The sequence below is a fragment of the Eurosta solidaginis genome, chromosome 4 (genome assembly GCF_040869045.1).
Source record: "Eurosta solidaginis isolate ZX-2024a chromosome 4, ASM4086904v1, whole genome shotgun sequence".
Classification (NCBI taxonomy): domain Eukaryota; kingdom Metazoa; phylum Arthropoda; class Insecta; order Diptera; family Tephritidae; genus Eurosta; species Eurosta solidaginis.
Window position 1 is genome coordinate 108,309,532 of NC_090322.1, and position 19,758 is coordinate 108,329,289.

Genomic DNA, 19,758 nt, shown 5'->3' on the forward strand with positions numbered 1-19,758 from the left:
AGCACGATTTATTACTGATACCATCTCGTGGGCAGCCTGTGCCATATATAAATCCGGCTGTAGGTACTAGCACCTAATGGTACTATAATAGCAGTATAATGGTAAATAAAAACATCCATGTTAGTAATAAAGCACGAATGATATTCAATTTTTATAACGGGTTAGATGCACGGCCGACAAACAATAAAACCGCTGCATTTTTTTTTAGATATTTTAGCATTGAAATACTCGAAATACCGTGATATTCTATTCAGATATACATACATATATATTAAAGCGGGTCACATTTTTTTCCATCAGTAATATAGCAAAAACGTAACCTACAGATGATTCTAAGAAAAATTGCTGAAGACACCATAGCTCTACGGCCGATTTCGAGTTCCCCACTTTTGCAAAATAGATATTTTGCCATATAAATGTACGGTTTGGCAAAAAAATCTTCTTAGCTTCTGATAGAATTATAGGAAGATTTTCATATTGGGCTTATTTTAAAGGTATTTACATGTAGTAATATCTATACGGTTTTTGAATTTTAGTAGATATATCAGGCTTAAATTATGAGAAATTAGCCTAAAATGAATTTTTAACTACTATATTATCATTTTTAACAAATTTCTTATGGACAATTTTTTTCTTTACAACTTTTTGTATTTAAATTTAAAATATATGAACCAAATCCTTCCTACATCATCTGAATCCACTTTATCACATATACTTGAACACGATATTATTGCATTTGGTTTATCAAGTGAATTAAATAATCTGAATTTACCGTCTAGTCGTGGCAGTTTAAGATTTTATTTCTTTTTAAGTGCTCATGCTAAAATTCAAAGTAAAATGTTTTCGCATAAAAATTTAACTCCTCAAGTAGTTGAAAAATTGGTTGAAATTTGGAATAAATTGAATATTCAACTAATTGATAGACGTATTATTCTAAGAAAACTAAATGTTTTAATTAAAAAATATCACGAAAGCATTAAACACAGAAAAAAATTCATTAATTTACAGCATTCGTACAATAACGAAATGAATTATTTTACATTGGAAAATGGAAATGCAAGTTAAAAACAAGTAAGGACGGGACTGTCTTCGGCTGTGCCGAAGGCTTCATACCTTTCATGAATGGGGCTGAACAATAATCTTATCCCGTTCTTAATCTCCAAATAATCGGTTGTATAAGATAAGAAATATATAGTCAACAGATGTACATAACATACATAAACGATTTTTAAGATAAATATAAAATAAAAAACAGGTAGGTACTTTGTGTGAGGATGCAAAGTTTCTTTTTTTTTTGTGGTCTGCGTGTAAAAACTATGACTGCGAATCACGTATTTCAACAATATATGACGTAAACGTAACTATTTGATGAAATTTGATGAATTTTGAAGCTTCTAGCTGCAAAAAGGGGGCAAAAATTAGAGTTTATATGGGGTATATAATATATATACCACCAATCTCTATGATTTTTTCAGACAACAATATATGCTATATACGTAAGCATTTTGTGAAATTTGAAGCTTCTAGCTGTTAAAACGGGGCAGAAATTGCGCAAAGTTTCTTATCTGAACAATCGGTTGTATCAGATATATACTATGTATACCACCGATCTCAATGATTTTTTCAGACATCAATATATGCTATACACCTAAGTATTTGGTGAAATTTGAAGCTTCTAGCTGTTAAAATGGGGCCGAAATCGTAAAAAAAATATATATATACTATATATACCATCATATATATATTATATATATCACCGATCTCTATGATTTTTTGACACAACAATACATACTATATACGTAAGCAATCGGTGAAATTTGAAGCTTATAGCTGTTAAAATGGGGTAGAAATTGCGAAAAGTTTCTTATCTGAACAATCGGTTGTATGAGATATATACTATATATACAACCGATCTCTATGATTTTTTCAGACAACAATATATGCTATATACGTAAGCAATCGGTGAAATTTGAAGCTTATAACTGTTAAAATGGGGTAGAAATTGCGAAAAGTTTCTTATCTGAACAATCGGTTGTATGAGATATATACTATATATACAACCGATCTCTATGATTTTTTCAGACAACAATATGTGCTATATGCGTAAGCAATCGGTGAAATTTGAAGCTTATAGCTGTTAAAATGGGGTAGAAATTGCGAAAAGTTTCTTATCTGAACAATCGGTTGTATGAGATATATACTATATATACAACCGATCTCTATGATTTTTTCAGACAACAATATATGCTATATACGTAAGCAATCGGTGAAATTTGAAACTTATAGCTGTTAAAATGGGGTAGAAATTGCGAAAAGTTTCTTATCTGAACAATCGGTTGTATGAGATATATACTATATATACAACCGATCTCTATGATTTTTTCAGACAACAATATATGCTATATACGTAAGTAGTCGGTGAAATTTGAGGCTTCTAGCTGTTAAAATAGGGCTACAATTTGCCAAAAATATATATATATATACTATATATATACTATATATACCACCATATATATACCACCGATCTTTATGATTTTTTCAGACAACAATATATGCTATATACCTAAGCATTCGTTGAAATTTGAAGCCTCTAGCTCTTAAAATGGGGCAGTAATTACGAAAAGTTCCTTATCTGAACAATCGGTTGTGGGGGATATATACTATATATACGACCGATCTCATCAATTTTTTCAGGCAACAATATGTGCAATATACGAAAGTATATGGTGAAGCTTGAAGCTTCAATCTGTTAAATTGGGTAAGATATTACAAAAATCCTCTTTTTCTGAAAAATCGGTTGTATGGAGGATATATGCTATAGTGGTCCGATCCGGTCGGTTCCGACAAATGTCTAATCGGACACCCAAATACACCCGATCACCAAATTTTGTCAAGATATCTCAAAAATTGAGGGACTAGTTTGCATACAAACAGACAGACGGACAGACGGACAGACGGACATGGCTAAATCAACTCAGCTCTTCAACCTGATTATTTCGGTATACTTAATGGTGGGTCTATCTATTTTCCTTTAAGGACTTACAATTTTCGGTTTCGGAGATATATACTATATATACAACCGATCTCTATGATTTTTTCAGACAACAATATATGCTATATACGTAAGCAATCGGTGAAATTTGAAGCTTATAGCTGTTAAAATGGGGTAGAAATTGCGAAGTTTCTTATCTGAGCAATCGGTTGTATGAGATATATACTATATATACAACCGATCTCTATGATTTTTTCAGACAACAATATATGCTATCTACGTAAGCAATCGGTGAAATTTGAAGCTTATAGCTGTTAAAATGGGGTAGAAATTGCGAAAAGTTTCCTATCTGAACAATCGGTTATATGAGATATATACTATATATACAACCGATCTCTATGATTTTTTCAGACAACAATATATGCTATATACGTAAGTATTCGATGAAATTTGAAGCTTCTAGCTGTTGAAATGGGGCTAAAATTTGCCAAAAATATATATATATATACTATATATATATACTATATATACCACCATATATATACTATATATACCACCGATCTTTATGATTTTTTCAGACAACAATATATGCTATATACCTAAGCATTCGTTGAAATTTGAAGCCTCTAGCTCTTAAAATGGGGCAGTAATTACGAAAAGTTCCTTATCTGAACAATCGGTTGTGGGGGATATATACTATATATACGACCGATCTCATCAATTTTTTCAGGCAACAATATGTGCAATATACGAAAGTATATGGTGAAGTTTGAAGCTTCAATCTGTTAAATTGGGTAAGATATTACAAAAATCCTCTTTTTCTGAAAAATCGGTTGTATGGAGGATATATGCTATAGTGGTCCGATCCGGTCGGTTCCGACAAATGTCTAATCGGACACCCAAATACACCCGCTCACCAAATTTTATCAAGATATCTCAAAAATTGAGGGACTAGTTTGCATACAAACAGACAGACGGACAGACGGACAGACGGACATGGCTAAATCAACTCAGCTCTTCAACCTGATTATTTCGGTATACTTAATGGTGGGTCTATCTATTTTCCTTTAAGGACTTACAATTTTCGGTTTCGTGACGAAATTAATATACCATTTCATTTTCATGAAAGGTATAACAACAGAATGCTCATGTGGTTTAATACCAAAAAATTTAAAAGAATTTATGATGGACCAACATAAAGATAGAAAATTCACAATACCTGAATATATGGATAACATTATAGAAAAAACACCTACAACAATACAAACAATGCCAACAGTTAGTGATGATGGAACATCCGAACCATTTGGAACAGATATGGAAACAGGCGAAGCACAAATTGCAAATAAAATAATATTGCGACTATAAACTGGGACATAACCTATCCTATCTCTCAAGTTAGATCAAACTACACACGGGGTGGAAAACAAATTCAAAATCGGTTCAGTGGTTTAGGAGTCCATTTTCGCCAAACATAGTGACACGTGATTTTTATATATTAAGATGTATTTCAATGTAAAAAACTATAGTTCTCTTGTATACAGCAGTGTACTTTTATCAAAGTTTATTCGTTGGACACGATACCTACCACATAAATTACCTAATTTTGTAGATGGTGTAATCCAAAATAATTCATATTACGCTCATCCAGAAAACATTTTATTAACAATGTTATTTGATGATAGAAAAGCCATATGTGATAGAGCTATCAAAAAAATTGTATACTATAGAGAAAAATACTTGATCCAACTAAACTCAGAGTTTACAAAAAATATAATATATATATATATATATATCAAAATATAATATCAATTTTATTGCTTCAAATTATACTAATATGATTGATCTGAATGACGATAATTTACTCTCTGAACCGGCATTCACAAGAAATATTCCATAGGATCACTTGGTAGAATTCTTAGATTATGATGAGCCAACACTAGATGATCATAATATTCCAATGCATATACAAAGAACAGAAAGATATGTACAGTTGTTAGCGTTGGTTTCCAAACGTGTTATAGAAAAAAACGTGAGGGTATTATGGCTGTTACAGCAGAAAGTCGTGAGAAACAACCACGAATGAGCGCAAAAAAGATTTTAAAAAATAATAACATTACTTTTATTTTGAAAAAATACGTTAAAATGGTCAATTCTAAGTAAAAAAATAATTTTTTAAATAAATTACATTAAAATTATAAAAATTGTGTTATTTTGCTTATTACTTGAAAATATAGGTTTTTTTTGAAATTTTTTTTCTACTAAAACGAATTCGAAAAAAGAAAACCTGTCTGAATGAAAGTTGTTGGAAATGTTTAAACTTATTTTAGCTGCAAAAAAAAAATTTCCATAAGAAATTTATTAAAAATGTTAATATAGTAGTTAAAAGTTCATTTTAGGCTAATTTCTCATAATTTAAGCCTGATATCTCTGCTAAAATTCAAAAACACTATAGATATTAATGCATGTACGTGGAATACCTTTAAAATAAGCCCAATATGATATTCTTACTACAATTCTATCAGAAGATATGGAGATTTTTTGGCCAAACCCTACATTCATATGGCAAAATATCTATTTTGCAAAAGTGGGGGACTCGAAATCGGACTTAGAGCTATGGTATCTTCAGCAATTTTTCTTAGAATCATCTGTAGATTACGTTTTTGCTATACTCCTGATGAAAAAAAATCCATCCATACAATTTGACCCGCTCTAATATATGTACGTATTATCGCAGGCATATACATTTTTATGTTTTTTCTGAAATAAACCAATTCGAATATATTGTTTTTTATATTTCTTGTCCGCTGTAGTGGAGGTAGCGTATGTTGTGGGAGTGGGGTTCGGCAGTGGTTGGACAAACACGACAAGCATTCCCAATGTATTTCCGCCATGAAAGCTCATCGAAAATTCATCTGCCTTGCAAATGCCGGTCAGAGTCGGGCCAGTAGCACCAATTTTTAGGAAAATTGAAGCGTAGCACGAAGCAAATTGGTGGAGAAGATCGGCCTAAATCTCCTTGGAGGTGTATCGCGCCAAGTTATTACTTTTTTTCGGTTCGGCCGACGATAAGATATAAAGGAATTTCTTGGAAAAATATTAATACATATAAAATTGGGTGTAGTGTAGGTAATACCTTAGTCAAATAGTATGCTGTCATCCCTTCTCTGCCTTCGTGGCGTTGACCTTTCGTTAATGTCAGACTTATTATCGCATCAGCTAGCAGATGTGGCGCTGGAGTTATTTGCTCTACAAGAAGGCGTTTAGAACTGTGTATAGCTAGAATGCACTGAGGATATTGATTAGGTTCTTCGATTCCAGTATGCCAATGATTGAATGCAAGGCAAACTAATAAGTATATATCACGCTCTAGCATTTTATGACAACCAACAAATCCACGAACCTATATTTTATAATATAAATGGTATTCAAATTATTACGTATGCAATACTGAGTAGAAATATATTAAAATCTGAAGGATTATTACCTGCCGCTTACTATGTTCCACTAGTCTTCCAATTTCAGGTGAAGCCGGAGAACGTGTTCGAAATATAACAATACATAAGTCTAACTGCGAACGCATTGATTTTTCAGAATTTCGCTGTCCCTCTTGAAAAAGTGTGAATTCCGCTTCCGTTGGTTCCAAAACCGTAAGCAGAACACATGATATGGAACACAATGGTTTCAATGCATCCTAATAATAAAATATACATATATGTATTTGGCAGGAGTATGTAGGTTTTTTGAGTCAATATCTATACTAATTATATAAAAATATTATATGGGCAATGTTTGTAACGGCTAATCTCAAGAAGTACCAAACCGATTTTCATGATTTTTTTTTTTTTTTAATAAAGTATTGGCGCAAATAAACACCTTGCGCTTTTTATTTTTTCCATTTTCACAAACTAAAGCCCTTTATTTTTAGGATAAAGTTGATAAAAACTCCCAAATAATGCAAGCATAAGACTTTTCGATGGCCAAACGTAAGCTTCAGCGGGCCAACAAAAACAACTTTGTGATTGCGAAGAGATACATATACTCACAGCCAAAGAGAGTGCGCAATTTCGCTCTTGGCAAATGCACGAGTTTTTTGCTTTGTTATTGTTTCGCGACAACTACTGAAAATCAATTCCGTACAAAGCAACTTATGTATGTAGTAAAGTTGATTAGAAACACACATTATATGCAAATCCAAAATGTGATGTGCTTTGATATTGATTTGTTAAAAACAAAGCAACACATATGTACATATCTTAAGAAAATAATAAACGCGCTCTTTCTGTCTCTTCCTCCCTTTACCTTATTTTTAATTCTGATATTTATTAGCGAAGTAGGATGCTTTTTGCAACAAGGGGAGAGTTAAAATAAAAGGTCGCGAGCATTGAACAACAGGCAAAGGGTGATTGGTTTGAAGTCAGCATTTAACTACAGACCACATCTGAATTATTTGAAAAATTCTCCACTTTTCATTGACCGCATAAGTGAAATTTGCATTTTTTGTAAGGCTAGGAAGTGGCCAAATGAAACACCAGGTATGTGCTGTAGTAAGGGCCATGCCAAATTAAGTGATATCGGTGTGCCTCCGCCAGCAAACAAAACGCTGCTTACAGGAGAGCATACGTTTTTACAAATATATTTTTCTTCCCAAGAGGAGCAGCTTTCGTTGCGCCATAATGCTGCAGAAAGAGAGGGCGATAGGCCCTACAAAAGTATCGATATAAATATCGATACATCGATACCAGGTTCGTGGTGGATTATCTAGGTTTTTTTTTCTAAATATCGAGTACTTTATTCCCAATTCTTATTCCTTTTTCTAGCGGCGGAATAACCAGCGTCTAAAACTTTGGTAAGACAAATAAAACATGAATAAATAAAATTACATACATTATGCAAGATTTGTGTTTATTTAAATGAATACCTAACAAATTGGTGGCTCTGAATATTGAAAAATTCGTACAAAAGTTCAATCATAGTGTACAAGAACAAGTGCGTTGACTTCTTTCTGACAGGCACTCGCTTAAGTGAGCATAGCGGGAAAATCTGGGTTGCCATTGTTGTTTCGGTTGAAAACGGTCAATTAGGGTTCTGTGCAGAGACGTAAAAGATTGAAACAGGGTTTATGTAGTCACAAAAGTGTTGCTCCTGTTGCACAGCATTTTTATATCATGGCGAAAAGTGTTCAGTTGAGAGTTATTGATTTTCATTAAAAGTTTAGTTCATTGCGGAGGGTTACTCCTTTAAGTGTAAAAAGCAGAGAAAACGTAGAGTTTTTCAAATTATTGTGAAAAAATTTTTAATTTGAATTCCTGTACCCAAGTTCACTATATTTGTGTAACACAAGAATCTGGAGGTCAATTCCTTAACTATGGGAAACTGAAAAATGTACACTTATTGAAAACTCATTTGCACACACAATTTACACTTTGAATTTAGTTTTGTTTTTATGCTAAAAATTTTGAAACTAAAAAAAAAATTTTGATTTGTCAGAAAAAATAAAGAAAACACGGCCTAATGTCAAAAAACCCTATCGAAATACAAACTGGCTTGGTTGTTTTGAATGAACTACGTTGTATTTTTCTTGTATTTCGTTAGTTTTTTTAAATATAGTTCACACACACCAGTATTAAAACCTTATTTATTGGCTCCCTCGACAAAAAATATAAGAGAAGAAAAACAATGAAACGCCGTACGTTATCTTTGCTTTGAAGCGACCAAAGTGTTTATATAATTTTGCCCTTATGCATTTGTGTAAACAGCCTTAGAAGTGAAATTTTTCCATGTTACACATGTAGCGCTTTATATTTTGACTCTAAATAAATTTTGCTTTCCGTATGTTTCCCTATTGTTGCAGGCTACAAATCTTCTAGTATTCTTATTTCCGCGGAAATATATTCAACTATTTCATCTGTAAATACTACAAAGTTTTATTAAACTATCAAATGCAACTCAGCTTGAAGTACTCTTACGTACCAAAAATGCAACTCTAGACCTGATATGCATCAGGTGAGCGAGGCTGTTTGTAGTTTTGACGTTTATCGCTTAGTCGACACACTTGTATAGGTACACAATGAGTTCAATGTGAATGTATTCGTATATGTAGATATACACGCAACAGAAGACATCATTGAGTTTGAAGACGAAAATTGTGTTGCCAAAAAGCTACGAAGTACAAAGTCAAGCATTTGGACCCATTTTGACAAAATAAGTAATACTATTGCAAAAAATGTTATACAACTAGTGGTAATACGTCCAATTTGTTTCACCATCTAGAGCGATCGCTTTTGCCAGCACCCTACTGGGGTTTACCGCAGACGTTCGACCTTATCCCATAGTGGATGACAAAGGGTGTCGTAACTTTGTATATACCCTCGCTTCGCTGTATAAGCTACCATCGCGGACAACTTTGCAGAATGTATTTTATGATCGTTTACATAAATGTCTGATATATACCTGATATTGCTTTTAAATTGAGTAAGCGCTTTTCACTATAACAAAAAATTCGATATATATCGCGATATATCGATACCCTCTCTCTTAAATATCGAAAATATCGAGTATGCCGAATATCGATACTTTTTCAGTTCTACTACATACACCCCAGCCTTCTTCACCCTCTCCTCTACGTTGAGCTTCCATGACATCTTACTGTCTAGGATGATTCCTAGATATTTTGCGTAAGGTTTCTCCTGTAGGGTCACCCCTCTTAGCTTAGGCCTGATCCAGGTAGGTAGGTAGGTTGAACTGGCCGGTCCATGAGGACCTCACATAGACTGATTGAGTCCGTAGTGTTACCAGAAGTTTGTTTTAACGACCAAACTGAAAAACCCTATCAAAAACCAGGACCTATGTTATAAAATAACTCCGTCCTCTTGGCAAATACTAGAAGCTTCCTAGGACTTAAGCCACTTGCTGCTTCTAGATCTGACAGCTGTATCACTCCTAATAGCTGGAGTCTTAACCTGGCAAGTGCAGGGCACGAGCACAGAACGCGCTCGATCGTTTCCTCCTCCAACCCGCACTTCCTACACCTGCTATCACTGACCAAGCCTAATTTAAAGGCATGTGACGCCAGAAGGCAGTGTCCAGTCAGAATACCCGTCATGAGTCTACAGTCCTCTCTTTTTAATGATAGAAGCAACTGTGTTAGTCTAAGGTTGTAAGACCTACACATAATCTTCGACACTTTACAGCCCCGCGCTTGAACCCACGCCTTTTCTGCTTGGTCGATCATGTGCACCTCTCGCCTTCGCTTAATCTCGCCCAATCTAATTGGGACGTCTACGGAGCAAGCTTCAAGGGATGCGCCCTTTTTAGCTAATTCGTCCGCTTTTTCATTCCCATCTATTCCCATATGCCCTGGGACCCAATATAGATGTATGCTTCTCCCTGTCCCGATTCTCTCCAGAGACTGCTTACACTCTAACACGCATTTAGATGCTGTGCTATGCGAGATTATTGCCTTAATTGCTGCTTGACTGTCAATATAAAAATTAACACGGTTGCAGCTTAAGCTATTCTCTTCCAGGGTTTCTACTGCTTTGGTTACGGCTAATATTTCCGCTTGGAAAACGCTACAGTAATCCGGCAGCCTGTAGGATCTGCTTAATTCCGGATCAGCGCAGTATACCGCAGACCCTACTCCTTCCACTATTTTGGAACCATCGGTGTACACATGTATCGCATCGTCCGCCATTTGCGCACCCTTGCGCCAACCGTCCACCTCTATTGTGGCCTTAAGATCTCCCTCAAAGTGCAGGTAGGGAATCATGTAGTCTGTTCGTCTTGTGACTGAGGACGCTATACTACTATGGCCATATGGTCGGCGCTCAAGCTGCCCCGAAGCATCGAGCCTGGTTGCGGTCGTTAACGCTTTGTTCTTTGCTACCAGGTCTACAGGTGGAATGTGCAGAATGGCATACAGTGCAGCCGTCGGGGTTGTTTTCAGGGCTCCCATAATGCAAAGCATCGATAGTCTGCATACCCCCTCTAATTTTTTGAGGTATGTTGTTTTTTGTGTGGCTTTCCACCAAACAAGAACTCCATAGTATAGAATAGGGCTTATAATCGCTGTAAAAACCCAATGAGAAAGAGAGGGCGATAGGCCCCACCTACACCCCAGCATTCTTTTACATGCATAGAGTGCCGTTGAGGCCTTCTTGACCCTCTCCTCCACGTTGAGCTTCCATGACAGCTTACTGTCTAGGATGATTCCTAGATATTTTGTGCAAGGTTTCTCCTGTAAGGTCACCGCTCCTAACTTAGGCCTGGTCCAATTTGGGACCTTGTACCTCTTTGTAAACAAGACCATATCCGTCTTCTCCGCATTGACTTTCAGCCCGACATTAGATGCCCAGGTATGAATATCCCGAAGCGCCCGATCCATCAAAGAACTAATCGTTGGAAGGCATTTTCCACTTTTCCACAATTGCAACGTCATCTGCGTAAGCCGTAAGTTTTACGGGTCCCTCATCGAATTGCCTGAGCAGTTGGTTGATGACCAGTGTCCACAGCAGAGGTGATAGCACCCCTCCCTGCGGCGTGCCCCTGTCCACTGATTTCGTGGCCTCGTACAATCCCCATTGTGATGTAATCTTTCTGCAATTTAACATGCAGCCGATCCATCTGATTAAGGCAGGATGTACTTTAATGTAATTAAGATCATCCATAATCGCCCATTTTGCAACATTATTGAAAGCCCCGGCAATGTCCAAGAAGACTCCTAGAGCATATTCCTTATATTCCAGGGATTTCTCTATGCTTATTACCACCCTATGCAATGCGGTGTCTACCGACTTGCCTTTGGTGTACGCTTGCTGTGTTGTGGATAGCAGCTTTTCATCCACGTTGGACTTTATGTACACATCTATCAGCCTCTCAAAGGTTTTGAGCAGAAATGATGTTAAGCTAATGGGTTTATAGTCTTTGGGATACACGTGACCGATCTTCCCCGCCTTTGGTAGAAAAGCTACACGAGCAGTTCTCCAAGAGTGCGGTACATGATTCAGTCTTATGCACCCATCGAATATTATTTTAAGCCATTCCACGACCGCCCTACTTGAGACTTGTAGCATGGCCGGGAATATACCATCTGGGCCCGGCGATTTAAACTTAGAAAACTTCTTCACTGCCTACTCGATCTTGGTATCGGTCACCAAGCCCGGCACCACTAGCTTCGTGATCGAAGTGTGAGTGATGTCTGCTGGTTCTTCTAAACCGTCTCCCGATGGAAATGTGTATCGAGAAGCACCTCAAGGGATTCCTCACTATCACGTGACCATTCCCCGTTCTCTTTCTCTACTAGTCCCTGGACTATGTTTCCCTTTGCTAGGACTTTTTTCAACCGTGCTGTTTCACTGGAGCACTCTATGTCCGTACAGAAACTTTTCCATGAGTTTCTCTTCGCCCTGGTAATTTCACGCTTGTAAATCCTCAGTAGATCCCTGTACTCGTCCCGACACGCTTCGCTTTCCGCGGTCTTTGCGAGTTTAAACATTTCTTTTACCTGTCTTCTTAGAAGACTCAGCTCATTGCTCCACCATGGCGGCTTTGCTTTTCCTCTGAATCTTCTTAGAGGGCAAGCTTTGTTATCCGCAGTCATAAGCGTCCTTGTTAGGAATTCATGCGACTCCTCCAGTTCCTCTACATTAGCAACCTCTTTGGGTTGTCCCAGTTTCGTTTCTACATGTTTCTGGAATTTAGTCCAATTCGTTGCCCTAGGGTTTCTAAAGGTTCCTCCCTTCTCTACCCTCTTTAGTGGGATGCTGAAGCTTATATACGCATGGTCGGAGAAGGATGGTCTATCGAGAACCATCCAATCATACCTTGATATATCACGCTCGGAGCTCAATGTAATATCCAGAACATTGCTGGATGTTGGACCAATGTATGTAGGAACATTTCCCCTGTTGGCTATCTGCAAATTGGTTTGCAGGATGTAACAAAATAGAGATTCGCCTCTCTCGTTCGTATCTGCTCCTCCCCACGCATTGTGGTGCGCATTTGCATCTGCGCCTATGACCAACCGCCCTTTGCGCCCTTCCTCCTGTACTAGCCTTTTGCACTCCATCGGTGGAACCTCCGCAGCATGGGCCATGTAGCAGGACGCCAGGATAAATGCCTGCTTATTCTTTTGCTCAACGGCCACCGCTACGAGATCCTCGGTGGTGTAATTAGGCAGCATATATGAATGCAGCTGTTTCCTTACCATTACTACAGCTCGCACCCGTCCTTCCGTTTGTGCGTAGTAAACGCCAAACCCGCGCGCGCTAAGTCCAGAAACCTTTCCTCCCGATGAGAGCCACGGCTCCTGGATCAGCGCCACGTCAAACGAACCCTCCTCAAGGGTTAGTAGGCCTGATCCAACTCAGCTTGAAGTACTCTTACGTACCAAAAATGCAACTCTAGACCTGAGATTTGCATCAGGTGAGCGAGGCTGTTTGTAGTTTTGACGTTTATCGCTTAGTCGACACACTTGTATAGGTACACAATGAGTTCAATGTGAATGTATTCGTATATGTAGATATACACGCAACAGAAGACATCATTGAGCTTGAAGACGAAAATTGTATTGCCAAAAAGCTACGAAGTACAAAGTCAAGCATTTGGACCCATTTTGACAAAATAAGTAATACTATTGCAAAAAATGTTATACAACTAGTGGTAATACGTCTAATTTGTTTCACCATCTAGAACGATCGCTTTTGCCAGCACCCTACTGGGGTTTACCGCAGACGTTCGACCTTATCCCATAGTGGATGACAAAGGGTGTCGTAACTTTGTATATACCCTCGCTTCGCTGTATAAGCTACCATCGCGGACAACTTTGCAGAATGTATTTTATGATCGTTTACATAAATGTCTGATATATATCTGATATTGCTTTTAAATTGAGTAAGCGCTTTTCACTATAACAAAAAATTCTATATATATCGCGATATATCGATACCCTCTCTCTTAAATATCGAAAATATCGAGTATGCCGAATATCGATACTTTTGCAGTTCTACTACATACACCCCAGCCTTCTTCACCCTCTCCTCTACGTTGAGCTTCCATGACATCTTACTGTCTAGGATGATTCCTAGATATTTTGCGTAAGGTTTCTCCTGTAGGGTCACCCCTCTTAGCTTAGGCCTGATCCAATTTGGGACCTTGTACCTGTTTGTAAACAAGACCATATCCGTCTTATTCGTGTTGACTTCAAACACGACATTTGATGCCCAGGTATGAATATCCCGAAGCGCCCGACAGTTTTATAGTGGCAGAGATTGTAGATGAAATCATAATTGGAGTGGACTTCTTAATCGACCAAGGCATCAAGATCGGCATGCAAAGCAAGACGATGCGATATAAGAACATGGATGTGCCACATAATTTCGGCTACGAGAAGGACTACAGCAGTAAACGAGTGCTGATGATGGAGAATCAGCAAATACCACCAAAATCGGACGCTTGCCAAGGCAGTCGGTTCGATGTACCGGAGCGACTCGGAAATTTTCCCGACCAAGGACTATCCCCTCAGTGTAACCCAATTTAATTTGTTGCGTCCCTCCCACAAATTGTCATCTTCCCAGCAGCTCCTTACAGCGGGACTGCTCCATATTCTCTCGCTCCGGGAAGGTATCGAATCCAATCCGGGCCCGTCTCCTAACCCCAGTCCTGAGAAATGGTTTTGCTGCGTCTGCCGGAAAATAATCTTTTTAGGACTCTTGTCAGCGTGTCTCGCGCAAGGGTTGGTTGCATCGGACAGGTTGTTCTGGGCTAGATCCCAAAACCCGTCGTCCACGTAACTTTTATAATTCTTTTGTGGCTACTTGCTGTTCACGCCCAAGAGCGTCCCGTAGTCTACGCCTTAGCGCCTTCCACTACCTTCCAGCAGCCCTGCTGCTCTGCAAGCCACAACTAGTACCCACTGCTGCTCGCGCCCCACGGCACCACCAACTCATACGGCCGCTTCCACTCATACCTACAACCTCCGTAGTAGAGTCGGGAGCAATGCCGAGCATCAGCCCCTGCCCCCGTCTGCTTCCCCTCTCTTTTCGTGCAGCAATCGTGTAGGTCAGGGAAAACGACTCTTAGTCCCCACCTCCTTTTGCACCGTTTGCCAGCACAGAATATATATGTTTGCTACATCCGCCCAATGCAGCTCCTGCCTTGGATGGTGCCACTTTTCTAGATGTTCTGGTCTCCGCGACGGCAACCCCCGACGGGTTTCATTGCGCCATGTTCCCAGGTCGCATACCCAAATACACCGGGTACCCCAATGCTTACCCAAGGACGTCCAGTCCCAGGGCCACAAAAGCAGTTGCGTCCTAGCCTTTCACAACCCAGGTGTAGTCACCCGTCACTTACTCCCAGAGTGACGACGTATCCCTCGTTGCACTTCAGAATTCTGCAGTTAAAATGTAATGGATTAACTGGAAGATCACGGAGATAGTCGATTTCATGAAGCGGCACAACTCCTGCCACCTGTTGCCCTAGTGGATACCGCCCTAATATCAGCGCCTTACTCACTGGTAGTAATCGCATTATCTTGGGCGATTTAAATGCCCATCGCGATCTATGGCATTCAAACTTGCAGGCAGACAGTAGGGGTGAGATGTTGGCGGATCAAATCGAAGAAACGACGTTCTGCACAATAAACGGAGAGGCCTCCACGCGTATGGTAGGAAGCTGTCACAGTTCGCAGGATATATCAATCGGATTGGCATCCGACAACCTGCCTATACTTATATCGCTCGAGCGTACCACCGACTTCGTCGTCACAGAAAAACGCACTTTCATAAACTTAAAAAAAGGAAAGTGGGATGAATACAAATCCTTTACAGACAACCGCTTTGCTGCCCTCCCTATCGCGACTGATGCTCGCCAAGGGAAGCGTGCTTTCCGCAAGGTCATGGTTCCGCCTCCGCTCGCTTCATTCCCGCCGGTAGAATTCCCGAAATTCGGCCTCACTTTCCGGCGGAGGCCGCAAATTTAGCGAGAGAACGTGACCTTATAAGACAGCTCGATCCCGGCGACCACCAAATAAGGGATATAAACCAACGCATCAGATTGCTTGCGGATGAACACAATCGGGCGAAATGGGAGGAGCACCTAAGCGGTTGTAACTTCTATGCCGGTGTACTCCCCTACTTCAAAGCAAATTTGCAGCTAGCCTGTCATCAGCATGGCTTCAGAAAACTCCATAGCACCACCACCGCGCTAAATGCCATCAGCACCCAGATAAATTGCGGTTTAAATAAAAACCCCCACCATAGAACAGTACTCGTTGCGCTAGACCTATCAAAAGCTTTTGATACGGTCGACCATGGCACGTTACTGCAAGACGTGGAAGGGTCTACCCTTCCCCCATGCCTTAAAATGTGGACCGCAAATTATCTTGGCGGTCGGCAGGCATCGGTGCAATTTAGAAACGAAACATTAAAACCAAGAAGAATTAAACAAGGGGTGGCACAGAGTGGTGTCCTATCCCCACTTTTGTTTAACTTCTACATACCAAAGCTACCTTCGCCACCAGGAGGAGCTACTATCGTTTCTTACGCCGATGACTGCACAATAATGGCCACAGTCCCAGGCCCACAGATCAATGAGCTTTGTAACAGAATACCCGGCTACCTCCCTGATATTTCCAGTTTACTCGCCTCGCGAAACCTGGCATTATCACCGACTAAATCCTCCGCGAACTTATTTACAACATGGACGTCCCATATGTCGACCATTTTGAACATCCACGTCGATGGCACTACGCTGCCGACTGTCCCACACCCCAAAATCTTGGATGTGACGTTTGATCAGGATCTACATTCAGCATGCAGCCGCAATTGTACCGAAAATCCAGAGCCGTAACAAAATCCTCTAATCTCTTGCTGGCAGTACTTGGGGGAAAGACAAAGAAGCGCTCATTACCACTTACAAAGCAACTGGCCAGCCGATTGCATGCTACGCGTCCCCTATATGGTCGCCAAGCCTAAAAACTACACACCGGTAGAAGCTACAGGCCTGCCAAAATACTGCTCTCAGAACCGCCACGGGCTGTCTTCTTATGTCCCCAGAACACCATCTAAATAATGAGGCGAGAATACTTCCCATCAGGGAGAGAAATGAGATGCTAACCAAACAGTTCCTGTTGAATACCCAGAAACCTGGGCATCCCAACAGACATCTGATTGATGAGCCCCAAGGGCTTAAGGAGTCATCTCCGCAAGCATTATGAGGTAATACGACACCTGAGAACCCAGCCGTACGAAGCAAAAAAACACAAGCAGGTCCTCAGTGAACTCCACAAACAGGCGTCGGACCTTTAAGTCAGGAATTGCCCGGTGAATCCAGTTCTCCCACAAAAGTACTCAAAACTTGCAGAAGAGGAACGCACACGCCCCAGGGAAACGCGAGTCACTCTAGCTCAACTTCGATCTGGATACTGTAATAGGTTAAACTTTACCTATCCAGAATTAACCCCGGCATACAAAATGTATGCCCTGCTTGCAATGTGTCCTCACATAACACCAACCATCTCTTTAATTGTAATGTGGGACCAACGCCTCTAACACCCCTCACATTACGGTCCACCCCTGTTGAAACAGCAAGTTTCCTTGGACTGCCGTTAGAGGATATTGATGACAACTTGTGATTGGTCACACCTATTCGGTGGGACGAAGCCCTCCTACAACAACAACCAAAATCGGAGGCAGTAATCTGGGCAAAGGTTGATGGCGATTTTGGGACAAACAAATTGTGGGTTGTCGGAGCAGCAAACAAATCAACAATGAACGTACTTGTAGGAAAAACCCTGGCTATGACAAAACAGGATGGGCGTATTCCGGTAAGAGTACTCAATGTGTTCAAGTCACCACTCAAACTGACTAAAGGAGCTATATTGGGAAGATGCCAAGAGGTTGATGTATTTTAACTGTGAGCAGCTCCAGGAACACGCTTCAACTAGCAAAATTAATCTTTCAAATGACATCACGGCATGGACCGAGGGGCTAGAGGAAGACTATCAGAGTAAGGTAAAACAGATGATCGTAAAGTACGCAAACATATTTGACCATATGGCATATTTGGCCAAGATGGCCGCACCAACCAAATTGACACTGGAGATCGCCGATTCGTCAACCTTCTCGCAGTGTTCCACTAGCGAAGCGGGAAAAGGTGAGTCAAATCATATAAAAAATGAGCGACAGCGGCGTAATCGAACCATCAGCTAGTCCATGGAGCTCACCGGTGGTACTTGTGAAGAAGGATGGAAAAATGAGGTTTTGCGTGGACTACCGGAAGTTGAATGACGTTACGCTACCCATTGCAAAGAATTGATGACACTCTGGACTCGCTATCTGTTACAAAATGGTTTTCCACACATGACTTAAAAAGTGGCTACTGGCAAGTGGAAGTGAAGGAGGAAGGCAAGGAGAAAACAGCCTTCAGTGTCGGAGATGGTTTTTGGCAGTTTACAGTAATGACTTTTGGACTATGTAATGCACCAGCTACTTTTATATTTATATTTATTCAATACTGTCTATGAAAGAACATTTCATACAGACTAATAACAATGGTGTAGGTTACAAAATAAAACATACCTACTTAAAATAAGAGAGTAAAATATTCAAAAAACCTTGTTTTCCGGAAAAATAAAGGGAAATACTCTGAGATAGAATATTAATTTCGCGTATAGATCTTGCAAGAGGAGCATTACTGTGAAATTTAGTTTTGGCTTTTTTCCAGTAAAAAGGATAGGTGACGCGAAGATTACGCCTTGGAATGTTGAAAGTAATCCATTTCAGAATATAAGGACAATCTATGGCACCACGAATAACATTAAACATGAAAGTCAAAGATAAGATTGACCTACGGGTTTCGAGAGATTGTAGGTAAAGTAGCATAATACGGGACGCATAGGGTGGAATGGGAGTATCAAATTTGAGGGTCCGTAAAGCGAAATTAATGAACACCTTTTGAATACGTTCTATTCTTTTTATTGATACCTGGTTATACGGCCTCCAGACAAAAACTGCATATTCAAGGTGTGAGTGAACAAAAGTTATATACAACATTTTAAGAGTATAAGGGTCTGAGAACTTGGTGCAGTTCCGACGAATAAAGCCTAGAACAGAGTAGGCCTCCGCAATGATGAAATCAACATGTTTGTTAAAAGACCGTTTCGGGTCAAAAAAAACTCCTAGGTCCTTTACTTCGACAACATTCTGAAGGACAGTATTAGAAATGTTGTAGGACATACTTCCAAAATGCAAAATTTTAGCAAATGTCATTTTAAAACATTTCTTTATGTTTAAAGGGAGACGAGAAAGAAGACACCATGAATGAACAGCGTTGATATCGCATTGAAGCTTTGAAAGACTCATGGATCACGTGCTGAAAGAATTATACTGGAAAACATGCTTAGTGTACCTAGACGACATCATCGTATTGGGAAAGAATTTCGAAGAACAGCTGAAGAACTTGGAGGAGGTTTTCCAAAGAATAGCTGGTGCTGGTCTGAAACTTAGTCCCAAAAAGTGTTCTCTGTTCAAGATGCAAGTTAGTTACTTGGGTCATAAAGTAACGACGGAGAACATCTGCATCGCGAATGAAAAGAGAGAAGCAGTGAAGGATTGGCCAAGACCATAGAATCTTCATGAGTTAAGAAGTTTCCTTGGGCTGTGCACAAATTATCGCCGATTTGTACTAAATTTTGCCAGCGTAGCCCATAGCCTCCACGATCTAACAAAGAAAAATAAAGCTTTTGAATGGAAGAAGGAGCAAGA

General features: G+C 39.5%; 1 protein-coding gene across 5 annotated transcripts in view; it reads right to left on the reverse strand.

Annotated features, from left to right (window-relative positions):
- sol (small optic lobes) overlaps nt 1-19,758 on the reverse strand; it is a 567,383-nt gene that overhangs the window by 141,504 nt on the left and 406,121 nt on the right. For 4 of the 5 annotated variants that reach the window (XR_010952751.1, XR_010952753.1, XM_067782436.1 and 1 more), the window contains 2 exons: nt 6,480-6,686; nt 6,129-6,395 (listed from right to left, as the gene is read on the reverse strand). The exons of the other annotated variant lie outside the window; for it this stretch is intronic. Coding sequence is in view for 2 of the 4 variants with exons in the window: in XM_067782436.1 (XP_067638537.1) it covers nt 6,129-6,395; nt 6,480-6,686 (474 nt within the window). In the remaining 2 variants the exon portion in view is untranslated. The remainder of the gene's footprint in view (nt 1-6,128; nt 6,396-6,479; nt 6,687-19,758) is intronic. 5 annotated transcript variants of the gene reach the window in all.